A 15713-nucleotide genomic window follows, 5' to 3' on the forward strand; every position below is an offset into this window, starting at 1 on the left:
CACTCAACAACCTTAAGGCCATGAAGAAATACTTTCTATGATCCAGTCATCTCTCAGTTTCATTAACTACTCATTCAATACTGAACATAACTCAAAATATTGTTGAAGGCTTTCATGGCCAGAATCACTGGGTTGCTGCATGTTTTCCAGGCTGTATGGCCATGTTCCAGAAGCATTCTCTTCTGATGTCAGGAGATAATATTTCTGGAACATGGTCATACAGCCCAGAAAACACACCAACTCAATACCTCAAAGTAGTCTTGCCTGATACATGTTTTGGCTGTGAGAGTTAGTAGTGTCTCTCACAAGACAAGTAATTAATATCTACAAACTGAAGATGAGTAAATTATCCATGTAAAATGAAATCTTTCTTTTCTGATAGTTCAGTGTGCACAGGCTTTGCTCCATACACAAAACTATTAACATTTTGTATCAATATCTGGTCCCAATTGTTTTGGATAAGGGATATTCAATATATATTGATTTCTTTAATTTAGCCAAGTGTTTCTTTATATTCTCTACATTCAAAATGATATGATTCTCACATTTCTGTCTTTATTAAGGGCCTACACCCCAAAATATAGGATCAGGAGCACTTTATTCAGTGTATATAAAGATAAAAGCCCTCAGATGTGGGTCATCCCTAATAATACTCCTTCTCCTTCCTCCTCCTCCTCCTCCTCCTCCTCCTCCTCCTCCTCTTCTTCTTCCATACCCTTTTTCCAGTTTGAGATTAAAGGCAGCATATAAACAAAATACAAAAGTTAAAATAATTAAACTATCAAAATTAATTAAAACCAGTTAAAAGTAAACCACTACAACAAAAATAACAATTTGAAAATCCAGCATGTTATACAAATTTTCACCTGTTTACAGAAAGAGGGTAGGGAGGGTGCCAATTTAACCTCTCTGGGAAAGGAATTGGAGAGCCACAGAAAATACTTTCTCTGGTTGTTGTTGGATTGTGACTCTCAGCAGTCTAGCCAGCATTGCAGTGGTCAAGGATGATGGGTTCTGTGGTCTAAAAACACCTGGAGGTCAACAATAGCTCTAGACTTATTGTCTAGTTTTACTACCATGCCATGTCTGACTGGTATAGAACTACAGTTTTGTGGTGGAGCATACTTCAAGCACTTGAATATTTCCTAAATATCTATCTCAATAAAGGCTCAGTCAGATGTGAAAACAGCAATACGATGTTTTGTTGCCTGGGGCACAAGTTGTGCTTTCATTTCATATAAAGAACCCACCTAAATCTTACTTTAATCATGGTTAATAGTGGTAGCATCTATTTCTGTTTTACTGACTATTCTAAAGCATTTGACTTTGTGGATCATAATAAATTGTGGCAAGTTCTTGGTAGTATGGAGATACCAAGCCACCTTGTCTGTCTCCTGAGTAATCTGTGTAACAACCAAGTAGCAACGGTAAGAACAAGTCCACGGAACAACAGACTGGTTCAAGATTGGGAAAGGGGTACGGCAGGGCTCCATACTCTCACCCTACCTATTCAACTTGTATGCAGAACACATCATGCGATGTGCGGGGCTTGATGAATCCAAGACTGGAGTTAAAGTTGCTGGAAGAAACAGTCACAATTTTAGATATGTAGATGATACCACTTTGATGGCTAAAAGTGAGGAGGAGCTGAGGAGCCTTATAACCAAAGTGAAAGAAAAAAGTGCACAAGCTGGGTTGCAGTTAAATATATAAAAAACAAGATTATGGCAACCACACTGATTGATAACTGGCAAATAGAGGGAGAAAATGTGGAGGCAGTGACAGACTTTGTATTTTTAGGAGCAAAGATTATTGTAGACGCAGACTGCAGCCAGGAAATCAAAAGACATTTACTTCTTGGGGGGAGAGCAATGACCAATCTCGATAAAATAGTGAAGAGTAGAGACATCACATTGGCAACAAAGATCCGCATAGTTAAAGAAGTGCTATTCCCCATAGCAACCTATGGATGCAAGAGCTGAACCATAAGGAAGTCTGAGCTAAGAAAGAGAGACACTTTTGAACTGTGGTGTTGGATGAAAATTCTGTGAGTGCCTTGGACTGCAAGAATATCAAACCAGTCCATATTTCAGGAAATAATGTCTGCCTGCTCACTGGAGGAAAGGATATTATAGACAAAGATGAAGTAGTTTGGCCACAAAACGAGAAGACAGGAAAGGTTGGAGAAGATAATGATAATGGGGAAAATGGAAGGGAAAAGGACGAGGGGCTGACCAAGGACAAGATTGATGGATGGTATCCTTGAAGTGACTGGCTTGACCTTGAAGGAGCTGGGAGTGGCAATGGCCGACAGGGAGCTCTGGTGTGGGCTGGTCTATGAGGTTATCAAATCTCTTTGTAGCTTTGTAGCTTTATTTCAATCCAAATTTCTGAAGTGACTGAAGGAAGAAAAAACAACAAGAGGGTAGCAGCACCACTCCTGAGGAAAGCAGGTTACTTTGGTAGCACAGGGAAGGGGGCCTAAAATACACAGCTTTTCTACCTTACAATACAGACCAGATAACTGCTGCTATTGCTGCCCCCTTTCTCTTAAGCAATACCTATGGTATGAAAACTGTTGGATTAGGGGGTAGATTCCTGGTGTGTTAAGTCCTTTTTGGCAGCTGACAGGGTAGTCTATTATTTGAGCAGATGAGGATGGCAAGCTTTTGTGGATTGAGGCAGTGAGGATTGTTATCAAGATCCAATTGGCTGCAAAACTGCAGAGGTGGTGCACCGCATTTGAGGTAGTGAGCCAGAACCAACTCTGAAGCCCTCATTGGAAGTCATCTACACAGCACCTGGCATGGTAAATTCAATAGGAAATAGGAAATGGACAGAACTTGAAAAAAAAATCCTTTTTTTGCATTACAACTTCCAGTGGTTGTGATGGTAGAAGCATTCTGTGAGATACAGCCCACAAAGGAATGGTTGTGATCAAACTGCACTTCTTTCCTACTTGAGTATCAGAGTTTGGAAGCATTATTTCTTTGGATTGCGGCTTCCAGAAGTGGAGGGCTCTGGGGGTTTTCATCCCCCAAAGTTAACATGCCCCTGCTCTGCTATGGATCAAGGCCTTGTATTTGAGTCTCCATTCCCAATCCAGACACTTTGCAAAACCAAACAGCTTTGCATTTCCCGCCTGGTCTGGAATCAAGCCACCCCAGGCCAGGTTTTCAAGGATTTGCAGCTCTTCTCAAGCCAAGTATGGAGAAGGGTTGAGGCAAAGAAGGAGAAACACTGCTAGGATGCTGTTCTCTCCTTCTCTCTTTCCAGGCCAGGGTCCTTTTCTTCTTGCCCAAAGAAACCATTTCCAACATTTTGCCACCACAAACACGAGATTCCATTGTCGGGAGAGACTGTGCATTAAAAAGTGTTTTTGGCTTTGAAGTTTTTTGTTTCGGGTCTCTAAAGTGAAAGAAAATGTTTTCCTATTACTTAATTCAATCATAGCGAAGAGGCTTGGTAAAAAGCCCACGGATTTTGCCCAAAGTGTGACAGAGTTCCCATTGTGTTTGCTTATCCTCTGCTGTCACACAGTTTAATTCGCCTCTCTTTATCTGGCATTCAAAACTTTCTTCAATGACATTCAATAAGGTCCAGCGGCTGGAGAGAGGGGGAAAGGGAGGGAAGGAGGGAAGGAAGGGGGGAACTGGTTATACCCCCCCCCCCTTCATATTCTTCGTTCCCAGTAGCTTTGGGCTTGGTCTGTATTCAGGGGTTATTAACCCTTTACTTCTCTGAAGTATGTACATCGGGGATCAACCACCCCAAAGTACAGAAATGCCTTAGGATCCCCACAACCCCACTATACAAGTAATCTATTCCTTTCCAGAACCAGCTAGGGATAGTCAAATACAATAAAATAACATCACATCGCAAGACTCTAGGTTTAGACAAAGACAGGCAAGCCAAGATTGCACATTTGCCTGGCACAGTAAATGGTCTAACACTCCAATCCTAAGCACTTTGAGCATTTAGAGAAAAGTGAGATAAAATCTGTGCACATTTAAGGCCGACCTACTTCTTTTATAGCTTTGGAGATTTCATAGCAATAGGGGAAAGTCTCCTTCAGCTCAGTTATGAAGGCATCTCTATTGGAAGTGAGCTTCTCTTCTGAGCATTTGCTTTAAAAAAGAAAGTTGGGATGCATCTACACTGTAGAATTAATGCAGTTCGACATCACTTTAATTGCCATGGCTGAATGCTATGGAATCATCAGAGTTGTAATTTTGACAAAGCCCTTTGCCTTCTCTGCTAAAGAATGCTGGTGCTTCACCAGACTATTTATTTATTTATTTATTGTTTATTTATTTATTTCAAGCATTTGTACCCTGTCCTTCTCAATCCCCGAAGGGGACTCAGGGCAGCTTACAACAGCAGCAATTTGATGCCAGCAATATACAAAACACAATTACAATACAACATTACACAGTAGATAAATCAGGTTAAAAGTCATTTTAAATCATTACTATTAATAATATAGCCAAATTCAAATTTGATTCAACGGCCAATGACCTGGTTCAACACCTGTCCATATTCAAATCTCAAAAACATTGTAATTGCTATCAAATCTGCTGCTCAAAAGCCTGGTCTTAAAACCACGTTTTAAGTTTCTTCATAAAGGAGAGGAGGGATGGTGCTGACCTAATTTCTCTGGGGAGCATGTTCCATAGGAGGGGGTCCACTACCAAGAAGGCCCTGACTCTCATCCCCACCAAGCCCGTTTGCGAAGATGGTGGGATTGAGAGCAGGGCCTCCTCAGACATCTTAGATTCTGAGGCAGGACATAGTTAATCTGGGCTGGGACTATATAGGACTTTATAGGCCAAGACCAGCACTTTGAATTTTGCTCGGAAGTGGACTGACTGGCACAGCAGGGGGTGGTGTGCTCCCTATATGTTGCTCCAGTAAGTAATCTGGCTGCCTCCCATTGAACTAGTTGGAGTTTCCGAACAGTCTTCAAAGGCAGCCCCATGTAGTGTGTGTTGCAGTAATCTATTTGGGATGTAGCAAGAGCGTGGACCACAGTGGCCAGATCAGACTTCCCAAGGTATGGGCACAGGTGGCACACAAGTTTTAACTGTGCAAAAGCTCCCCTGGCCACTGCCGAGACCTTGGGTTCCAGGCTCAGTGATGAATCCTGGATCACACCCAAGCTGTGAACCTGAGTCTTCAGGGGGCGTGTAACCCCATCAAACAGGCTGTAGCCCTATGCCCTGTCCAGCCTTTCCACTGACCAGGAGGACCTCTGTTTTGTCTGGATTCAGTTTCAGTTTGCTAGCTCTCATCCATTCCAACATGGCTGCCAAGCACCGGTTCAAGGTCTAAACAGCCTCTTTAGTGGGAAGGAGTGGCAGATTTAAATGTCATCTGCATAGAGATAACATCATACTCTGAAACTCCAGATGATCTCACCCAGTGGCTTCATGTTGATGTTAAACAACATGTGGGACTCCACAAGACAAAGGTTGTGGGGTTGAACAGGTGTCACCCAATAACACCTTCTGGGACGGACCCTCCAGGAAGGACCGCAGCCACTGCAGAGTCACTGCAGAGCAGTATCTCCAAGTCCCATACCTGTGAGGCATCCCAGAAGGATACCGTGGTATTGAAGGCTGCTGAGAGGTCCAGCAGAATCAACAAGGACACACTCCCTCTGTCTAGTTCCCGGTGTAGATCATCTACTAAGGTAACCAAGGCTGTTTCAGCTCCATGTCCCGGCCTAAAGCCAGACTGTGCCACATCTAGATAATCAGTGTCTTCCAAGACCCCCTGGAGTTGCGAGGCCACCACATGTTCAATGACTTTGCCCAAGTAGGGGAGATTGTAAATGGCTGATAGTTGATGAATTGAGCGGTGTCTAGTGATGGTATTTTCAACAGTGGTTTTATAACAGCAGTTGATGCTTGGATGGGGAACTACCAAGGAATGCCAATTGAGTACCTGGAGAATGAGAAGATAACTAAACAGAGGATCAAAAAAGGGGTGGATATGAGTCTGGTGAAAAACGTATCAGGAACAACCTTCAAAGGAACAACAAAAGCTGTAGGCTGTATTTCAAAGGAAGGCAATGGTGAACCATCTCTGGTATTAGTAACCTAAGAATCCCCTTTGACATGCATGCGGTCACTAAAATTATGGGCAACTTAAAACACACGCACATAATATGAGCATAAAGCATAACATGCGGGGGATTGTAGTCCTAATGCACCTGGACAGCATACTTGGCCAAAGCAGTCTGAACAGAACTATAGGCGTAAATCTGCCCAATATCCCACACATCATTTAGCCCTTTCAGGTTTCTTTGGCTGGGGACTTTACCTGTCTATCTCCCTGCTCATAGGAAACAGTGTCTTGGGGAATTCCTTTCTTCTTCCTTGCAAGTTGTGGTATCCTATCTTCTCAATATACAGGAAAAATATATACACACCATATTGCATTGCTTCTGAGGTGCCCAAGAATGTTGGAAGGAAATTAGACGAAATATCCAAGGCTATATTTCAGAGACAACAGAACTCCAAGATCTCCAGAGAGAAGAAGAAAGTGGAGAGGCCATTTGAAATCAACAAAACACCACTTCATGGTGAGAAGAAGCAACTTCATAGCACAATCCTATATGTGGATGTAAGTAAACTGAGTTGTCTTACATGAGATTTGATCCCAGATATAGGCATCTCAGATTTCAGCCAAAAGGAAAAGGGCTTTCTGGCAAAGAAGGAGAGGCAGTGGGCAGCAGATATCCAGAAATTAGCCTCCCTACCAAGGAAGTCTCTTCTCTGGAAAGTCATATAGAGTCTTATTGCAATCAATTCCTGCTAAATCTATTTACCATATATACTTGAGTATAAGCTGATCCGAATATAAGCTGGGGCACCTAATTTTACCACAACAAAATATTGACTCAAGTATAAGCCAGGGATGAGAAATGCAGCAGCTGCTAGTAAATTTCAAAGCAAAAAAATAGATACCAATAACAAAACATTAATTGAGGCATCAGTAGGTTCAATGTTTTTGAATATTTACATAAAACTGTAATTTAAGACAAGATTCTCCAACTCTGATTAAACCATTATTCTAACCTTCTTCAATGTAAATATGCTTGCGTATCCTTCCAATATTAATAAAGAGAATAAAATAATAAATGTAATAAAAATGATAATGAGTAAAATAATGGAAATGTAATAATAACCATAATAATGGGGTAAAATAATAAATGTAATAAAAATAGAGTAAAAGAAATAATAATAAAGAGAGTAAAATAATAAATGTAGTAAAAATAATAATAAAGTAAAATAATAAATGCAATAATAACAGTAATAATAGAGTAAATAATAAATATAAAAAGAGTGAAATAAATGTAATAAAAATAATACTAGAGTAAAATAATGTAATAACAATAATATAGTAAATAATAAATGTAATAATAACAAAAATAATAACATAGTAAAATAATAAATAACATGGACTCAAGTATAAGTCAATGGGGGCTTTTTCAGCCTAAAAAAGGGCTGAAAAACTCAGCTTATACTCGAGTATATATGGTATATGGAAGTCAGGCTAGCTTGGTTTCTCCTTTACTCCAGCCTAAATTTGGAGTTTGTAAAACCCTCTGGGCAGGGAGTGTCTCCTTGTTACTGTCATTGTCATATTACTTGTTCCAAAACAACCACCTGTTGCAAAGCAACCTTTATCATTGCTGCTATCATTAATGGCTTTATGTTGCTGTTATGGATGATATTTTTAGTATAAAGTTATACTAGGGAGTGGTTAAATAGGAAATAAAGCCAGGCCTAATTTCCCAACTGAGCAAAATAGAATATTAATCTGTCATGAAGTTTTGTGAAATGTATTTGCCTTCATTTATATTCTTTGGAACTGTCAAAACCATCTCTGAGAATTCTTTGCCTAAGAAAGCATTATGAAATTCATGGGGTTCGATTGCCATATGTTGACAGGTGACTCCAAGGCACACAACATTTTCCTTCTATTGTTTTGCCCACTCTCTTTTCTGACTATAAGGTCATGTAGAAATGCCTGTGAAAATCCTCTACATATGGTGCAATGATGCTGCTGTGTCAATAATAACAAAAACAATACCACTAGTAATATTATTATTTTTTGGAATTTAAAATCTTATTATGTGATGTTTTATGTGTAATTGCTGTGTAAATTTATGTTGTCATCATTGTTATATGCTTATGCACTGTGTATTCTATGGGTGTGGCACTTTGGAGTGCTTTTGTTACCCTTTGGGGAGATACTGGAAGTATATAAATAAAGTTTTATTATTATTTATTATTTGGTGTCAGAAAAATAAGTGGAACTGTCAATTGAGATTGTGGATAGGATTGGCTTGTAAACCTAATGTTACCCTATTATATAAATTTAACCCACCCTCTGTAAAGTATCCTTAGATGTGGGCAAAACATCAGGAGAAAATGCTTCTAAAGCATGGCCATACAGCCCAGAAAACTCACAGTAACCCTTTCCTTAGGATCCTTGTTTGCCCATGCCTATACCACACACTTTGGGGTGTGCATGATAGGAATGTCTTGGATACTAATCTTGTCGATTTCGGCTTCCCTTGCACAGCCAAGCCTGAAAACGCGACTCTTCTGGACAGCAGTTCCCAGAATGCAAAAGCGGGAGTGAAACAACAAAATCCCCGCAACTTTGCAAAATTCTGTGTGAGGCTTGGCCATCCAGCCCTGCCTTCCATACTCCTGACTTCCCTGCTTCCTTTCTTCGACCTTGGAGTGGGCTTCCGGACCGCGAGCTCCAGACAAGGTAGGCGTGCTAACCAAGGTGGCCAATTGCAACATTTACACTTGCCTCAAGCAGACAAGAATTCTTTCTCCCACCCTGGACATTCCACAGAAATATAAACGCCACTTGACTTCACAATCTCTGAGGATGCCTGCCATAGAGGTGGGTGAAGCGTCAGGTGAGAATGCTTCTGGAACATGGCCATACAACCTTGAAAACTTACAGCAACGCAAGGTAAGGGTGATGTGTCTAGGAGGCAAAAGGCCCCTGATGGAGAGAAAGGGAGAAGGGGGAGAAGGAGGAGGAGGAGAGGAAGAAGAAGAAAAGGAGAAGGCAAAGAAGAGGAGGAGGAGGAAGAAGAAGAGAAAGAGGAAGAAGCGGAGGAGGAGGAGGAGGAAAGAAGGGAGTGAAGAAGAAGAGGAGGAGGAAGATGAAGAGGAAGAAGAAGAGGAAAAAGAAGAAGAGGAAGAAGAAAATGAAGAAGTAGAAGAAGCGAAGTAGAAGAGGAGGAGGGGATAAAAGGAGAAGAAGTGGAAGAAGAAGAGGAGGAGAAGCAGAGGGGGAGAGTCAAAAGAAGGGGAGGAAGGGATGAGAGGAGAAGAAGAAGAGGAGGAAGAGCTGAAGAAGAAGAAGAAGAAGAAGAAGAAGAAGAAGAAGAGAAAAAGAAGAGAAGAATAAGGAGAAGGAGAAGAGGAGGAGGAGGAGGAGGAGGAGGAGAGGAGGACAGGCAGAAGAAGAAGAGGAGGAGGAGGAACAGGGAGGAGGAGGGGATAAAAGGAGGAGAAGAAGTGGAAAAAGAAGAAGAGGAGGAGGAGAAGCAGAGGGGGAGAGTCAAAAGAAGGGGAGGAAGGGATGAGAGGAGAAGAAGAAGAGGAGGAAGAGCTGAAGAAGAAGAAGAAGAAGAAGAAGAGAAAAAGAAGAGAAGAATAAGGAGAAGGAGAAGAGGAGGAGGAGGAGGAGGAGGAGAGGAGGACAGGCAGAAGAAGAAGAGGAGGAGGAGGAACAGGGAGGAGGAGGGGATAAAAGGAGGAGAAGAAGTGGAAAAAGAAGAAGAGGAGGAGGAGAAGTGGAGGGGGAGAGGCAAAAGAAGAAGGGGAGGAAGGGATGAGAGGAGAAGAAGAAGAGGAAGAAGAGTTGAAGAAGAGGAAGAAGAAGAAGAAAGAAAGAAAGAAAAAGAAGAGAAGAATAAGGAGAAGGAGAAGAGGAGGAGGAGGAGAGGAGGAGGAGAGAAGGAGGACAGGCAGAAGAAGAAGAAGAGGAGGAGGAAGAGAGGAGGGAAGAAGAAGAAAAAGAGGAGAGGAGAAAAGGAGTCGGAGAGCCCGGGGCTGCCGAAGGAGCCAATGGCCTTGTGTCCGAGGGCGAGGGAGGGAGGGAAGGAGGGGCCGAGGGGCTTGGGGAAGGCGGGTGGGCAGGGGCACAATGGGCGAGCGTGCAGCGTGGGGCCCGAGGCGGCGCGCCCCTCCAGCCCCGGGCAGTGTGTGCGCGTCACGTGGTCCCCGTCAGGGTCCTATTTAAAGCCGGCGGCGCGTCCCTTTCAGCACCATTGGCGCCGGTCAGCGCCCCGAGCAAGAGAGAGACGCAAGCGAACGAGCCAGGATGCCGCGCTCCTTCCTGGTGGACGCCTTGGTGCTGCGTGAAAGCGGCGCGGAGAAGAAAACGGGCTCGTCCTCGGGCAGCCCGCCGCCCCCGCCGCTCTTCCCGTACGCCGTGCACCCCTCGCACCCGCTGCACGGGCTCTCGGCCGTCTCCTCCGCTTGCCCCGCCGCCCCCGGAGGAGCCGCCGCCTCGGCCGGGCGCAAAGCCGGGCTGCTGTGCGTGTGCCCGCTGTGCTTGGCCGCCGCCGCCTCCTCGCAGCTCCACCACCCGCCGCCCCCGCCTCCGCCGCCCCCTCTTCTCAAGGCTGCTTTCCCGGCCCCCTTCGGCGCCCAGTTTTGCCCCTCGCCCTTGGCGGCCAGGCAAGCCCCCTCCGCGCCCGCCGCGCCCGCCCTCTACCCGGCTTCCTTCCCGCTGCCGGACCCACGGCACTTCCACTGCATCTCCGTCGGTGAGTCCAGGGGCGGGAGGAAAGGGAGGCGGGAAGCAGGGCCACGGGCACACTTGGACCCTCCAAAATATTTAGGGCAGACATTGGCCAACTTGAGCCCTCCACATGCTTTAGGCTTCAACTCTCATCATTCCTAACAGCTTCAAGTCCCTTCCAGCTTCTGCTGGTTATGAATTGTGCTTCTGGCACGCTGGAATCACCCCAAATGCGAGTTATTTTTGAGCCTAACAGCTCCTGATTCCGATTCATGGGTTATGGGCCCAGACACGTGTAGGCTGAACATTTAAAGGATTTCTTGAAAAGAGAAGCAAGGTTCTCAAAGCTTACGTGTAAAGAGCAAGGCTTAGTTTCCATTCAACAGGCTGAAACAGGATTGCAGGAGCTACAACTTCATAGCTTCTTAAAAAATTATATGTTTATTAAAGTCAAAAGAAAGCCATTCTGGATAGAAAAGGTTCTTGGAGCTATCTAGCTTCACTGAGCTATCTTCTCAGAAAAGAAAGGATAAAAAATAACTAAATAGTCATGCAACTACATCTTGCATGTAGTTGCATGAGATGGGCAAGATGTGCCCTCACTCACTGGAGACAAAAGGAAGAGTAAGGACAGATCCTGTTCTAAGACCCTTCTTGAGATATGCATAGGGAATTTGGGGAAGAAATCGCTCACTCTAATTCAATTTAGGCTAACTACTCATTGAGGGCTGGAGACTTGTGCAGTCAGGGATGAAACCCAACATATAGGATGAGCCTTAACCAGTGAGGTGGATCTGCACTTCCCTATATCCCAGGATCTGATCCGATGTTATCTCTTTATCCCAGATTATCTGACAGTGTAGACTCATATAATCCAATTCAAAACAAACAATCTGGGATCAGATCCTGGCATATAGGGCAGTGCAGATCCAGCCTAACTATCCATCTGTTGACTCTGATGAAATATTTTAGCATAACCTTCAGCAGTTAGGAAATACCTGTCCAGAAATGTAAGACGGGAAATATTATTTAGATATTATTATTTGGTCCCTTCTCTTGCCCCCTACAATGGAGAGGCAGGGTCTGTCCGCCTACTCTTCCCTACAGCGCCCCAAATTTCCACAATCTCAGACTCACTTGGTTTTAACAGACGTGTACACAACTGCAAAGTGACTCACTTCATGGGAGTTTCCCATCTGAAATTGCAACTTCTGGGGATTACCATTCCTTAAAGCAGTGGTTCTCAACCTGTGGGTCCCCAGATGTTTTGGCCTTCAGCTCTCAGAAATCCTAACAGTTGGCAATTTGGCTGGGATTTCTGGGAATTGTAAACCAAACACTTGGGGAACCACAGATTGAGAACTACTGCCTTATAGGGAAGCTGCGATTTCCAGAATCTCCCACCAGCATACTGGAAGTTGGAGACCCAGTAGCTTTCCCCCAGTTCTTCTTGGAAACAAATTCCATTGTGATGAATCATAGAATCGTAGAATCATACAGTTGGAAGAGACCTCATGGGCCATCCAGTCCAACCCCCTGCCAAGAAGCAAGAAAATCGCATTCAAAGCACCCCCGACAGATAGTCTGGCGCATTCGCTAGCAAGTTAGCAGATTTGTTTTCAACGTGCACCTAACCCAGAAAAAAGACAGGCTCTTGCTAGGGTCCCCCAGTACAGTTGGATGGGACTGAGAAGGTAGCAGAGCATGGAAATGTTCCTTGAGAAAGGGATCCATTCTGGGAGCTGTAGCCATAAGACATGGACTTCTCCCAGCCATAAAAATGTTCAAGAGTATCAACAGATTAAGGAAAAAGCAGAGCAAGAGTTCTTGCCATCCTGATGCTTCGTCCAGTATTGGAATTCAGCAACACCAGAAGTACCTCTCAAGATGTGAAATTGATAGATCAGTAGACAAGGTTTAGGTAGGAAATGGAATAGGAAAACACATCCTCTGACTAGCCCTCTCCCAGTCAGCACTACAATGGAGACAAGTTAGTGGAAACACACTTTAGAAAGTGAACCATTGCCAAATAACAACCAGTACAATCAGGCAATCTGAAACCTTCTGTACAGAAGCAAAGTGACCAGAATTTTCTACACAAAATTCCAACAGCTGATGAGATCCCAGCAGCTGTTGAGATTTTGTGTAGAAAAACCAGCAGCTAAAGTTATTTAAAGCTTTGTTTAGGAGAACAACACTGTTGATAGAGAAAGGACTAAATAGGATAACAACCTTGTCCTTTCTCTATCAACATGTAGCTGGTTTTTGCTCCTGAAGCTTAATATTTCATTAAACGTCTTCAGTTCTGGACTCATAACTCTGTGTTGACTGAGAGAGCAATATTATTATGATTATTATAAAGTATTTTATTATTTCATTAAACTTCATCAATTTTGGGCCCATAAACCATTGTTCACAGAGAGAGCACTATTATTACTATTATAAAGAATTTCATTATTTCATCAAACTCTCTCAATTCTGGACCCATAACCCATTGTTCATAGAGATTATTGTTATTATTATTATTATTATTATTAAATTCATTATTTCATTAAACTCCCTCAATTCTGGGCCCATAAGTCATTGCTCACAGAGAGAGTGCTCTTGTTATTATCAACTTTTTTATATCCTATCTTCCTCCTCATAGTGACTCAACCACACAATAAAAATACAATTAAAATTACATTTTAAAACAACCTTTACAGCAAAATACCCAGCAAAATACCCATCATCCACCTCTAATTGACTGACTTGCTTGAAAAAAGGCCAGCAAGGAGGGGGCCATCCTGGTCTCTCTAGAGTAGGCCTGGGCCATCTTTGGCCTTCCCTCCAGATGTTTTGGACTTCAACTCCCACAATTCCTAACAGCCTCAGGCCCCTTCCTCTCCCCCCTCCCAGCCACTTAAGGAAGGGGGCTGAGACTGTTAGGGCTTGTGGGAGTTGAAGTCCAAAACACCTGAAGAGAGACCCAAGTTTGCCCATGCCTGTTCTAGGGAGAAGGTTCCAAAGTCTGGGAATAGTCACCTAAAAATGTTCAATATGTTCTCGAAGGCTTTCATGGCTGGAATCACTGGGTTCCTGTAAGTTTTCCGGGCTGTATGGCCATATTCCAGAAAGATTCTCTCAGGGGCAATGTAAGGAGAGAATGCTTCTGGAATATGGCCATCCAACAGACCTCACAACCTCTGAGGGCGCCTGCCATAGATGCAGGCGAAACGTCAGGAGAGAATGCTTCTGGAACATAGCCACACAGCCTGAAAAACTTACAGCAACCCTGCCACCGAAAGATCATCTCCCTTGGGTTGTTGTAGGTTTTTTCGGGCTGTATGCCCATGTTCTAGAGGCATTGTCTCCTGACGTTTCGCCTGCATCTATGGCAAGCATTTTCATCTCCCTTGTTCCTGTGAGATGCCCTTGAGTGCGGGTAGAACAGAAAGAAACGCCTCTCCAGAGGATTGTGGCGATAGATGGGTTCCTTCAAATAGCCTTGTAGGTCCAACCCGTCTGACGCTGTGCTCCTTGCCTTCTCCTCCTTCTCCAGACAGCACCTCTGGCCAGCTGCCCAGCAGCAAGCGGATGCGCACGGCCTTCACCAGCACGCAGCTCCTGGAGCTGGAGCGGGAGTTCGCCTCCAACATGTACCTGTCGCGGCTGAGGCGCATCGAGATCGCAACCTACTTGAACCTCTCCGAGAAGCAGGTCAAGATCTGGTTCCAGAACCGCCGCGTCAAACACAAGAAGGAAGGCAAGGGCGGCGGCGGGGGCGGCGGCTCTCACCGGGCCGGAGCGAGTCTGGTTCCCAGCTGCAAATGCGCCTCTTTTGCCACCGTCGCCGCGGCCTCCAAATGCTCCGAAGACGACGAGGACTCTCCCGCCTCGCCTTCTTCCTCCGGCAAAGACGAGAGAGACTTGGCCGTCACCCCTTGAGCCTCTGCGCCCCATGTCAATAATGGACAAGAGAGACTCTGATCAGCCAGGCAGACTCTGTCAAAGCGTCTCCCTTCAGAAGGAGAGTGTAACATAGCTCTTTCCCTCCCACTCTGTGGATTGAAATGAACTCTCCCCAGTGGGGATCAAGCCCCATGTTTCTCCCTCTCTTGCTTTCCTGGGATCTCTCTGTTGGTGTCTGTTTGGGGAATTTTCTGCTTTGCTGCCTCCAAACCTCCTTCATGGGAATCCAGGGTAGATCCCACCACACAAGAGGTCTTGCTATTTACTTTCATGGGTGGGAGGGGGACGTTTTAATTCCCTTTTCCGTCTTCCCCAATTCGAAAAAAAATGACAAAGTTTATTGGGCTGTATGATGCGTCTGGCTCGATTGCTTTCTGTAATCTGCAGAGATATTTATTTATTTATTTGTGTACATATACTGGAAATAAAATACAATAAAGCCTTTCCCCCTCTCCTCCCTTTCTCATTCAAACTTTTTCTCTTCTCACCTCTACAGGAAGGAAGGTATTTGGGCGACAGGAGGGGCTTGAGAAATTGCAAGTAGCTTCTGGTGTGAGAGAATTGGCGCCTAGATGTTTTACCACCCTGTGGGAGGCTCCTCTCATGTCCCTGCATGGGGAGCTGGAGCTGACAAATGAGAGCTCACCCAGCTCCTCTGATTTGAATTCGGTCAGCAGTCCTGCTGGCACAAGGGTTTAACCCATTGCGCCACCAACCATTTGGATATAGGCTTTTCATGGTTTTTAGGACTATTCCTGGAGTTATTTGGGGCGCTGAAGTAGAAGATTACATTGGATAGACTCCATCATCTCTAGTTTCTTAAATGATTATCTATGGGTGAGCAGATGAAGACTGGTATATGTCACAATATGTATCTCAAAACACAGAGTTATGGGCCCAGAATTAATGAAGTTTAAGGAAATAATGAACTACATAATAATAATAATAATAATAATAATAATAATAACTAAAAT

General features: G+C 44.1%; 1 protein-coding gene across 1 annotated transcript; it reads left to right on the top strand.

The window, feature by feature from the left end:
• Window positions 1–10365: 10365 nt before the first annotated feature.
• GSX1 (GS homeobox 1) lies at window positions 10366–14715 on the top strand. The gene is made up of 2 exons (XM_060766941.2): window positions 10366–10813; window positions 14330–14715. Exons 1-2 carry the CDS (start codon window positions 10366–10368, stop codon window positions 14713–14715), a joined length of 834 nt encoding a protein of 277 aa, XP_060622924.2.
• Window positions 14716–15713: the final 998 nt, after the last annotated feature.

Source organism: Anolis sagrei, chromosome 3 (genome assembly GCF_037176765.1).
Source record: "Anolis sagrei isolate rAnoSag1 chromosome 3, rAnoSag1.mat, whole genome shotgun sequence".
Lineage (NCBI taxonomy): Eukaryota > Metazoa > Chordata > Lepidosauria > Squamata > Dactyloidae > Anolis > Anolis sagrei.

Bases quoted from the DNA above. Each gene is read 5' to 3' on its own strand.
- GSX1 (XM_060766941.2), top strand. From the start codon at position 10,366: ATGCCGCGCTCCTTCCTGGTGGACGCCTTGGTGCTGCGTGAAAGCGGC. The intron at 10,814-14,329 runs GTGAGTCCAGGG...CTCCTTCTCCAG, and splicing joins CTTCCACTGCATCTCCGTCG to ACAGCACCTCTGGCCAGCTG.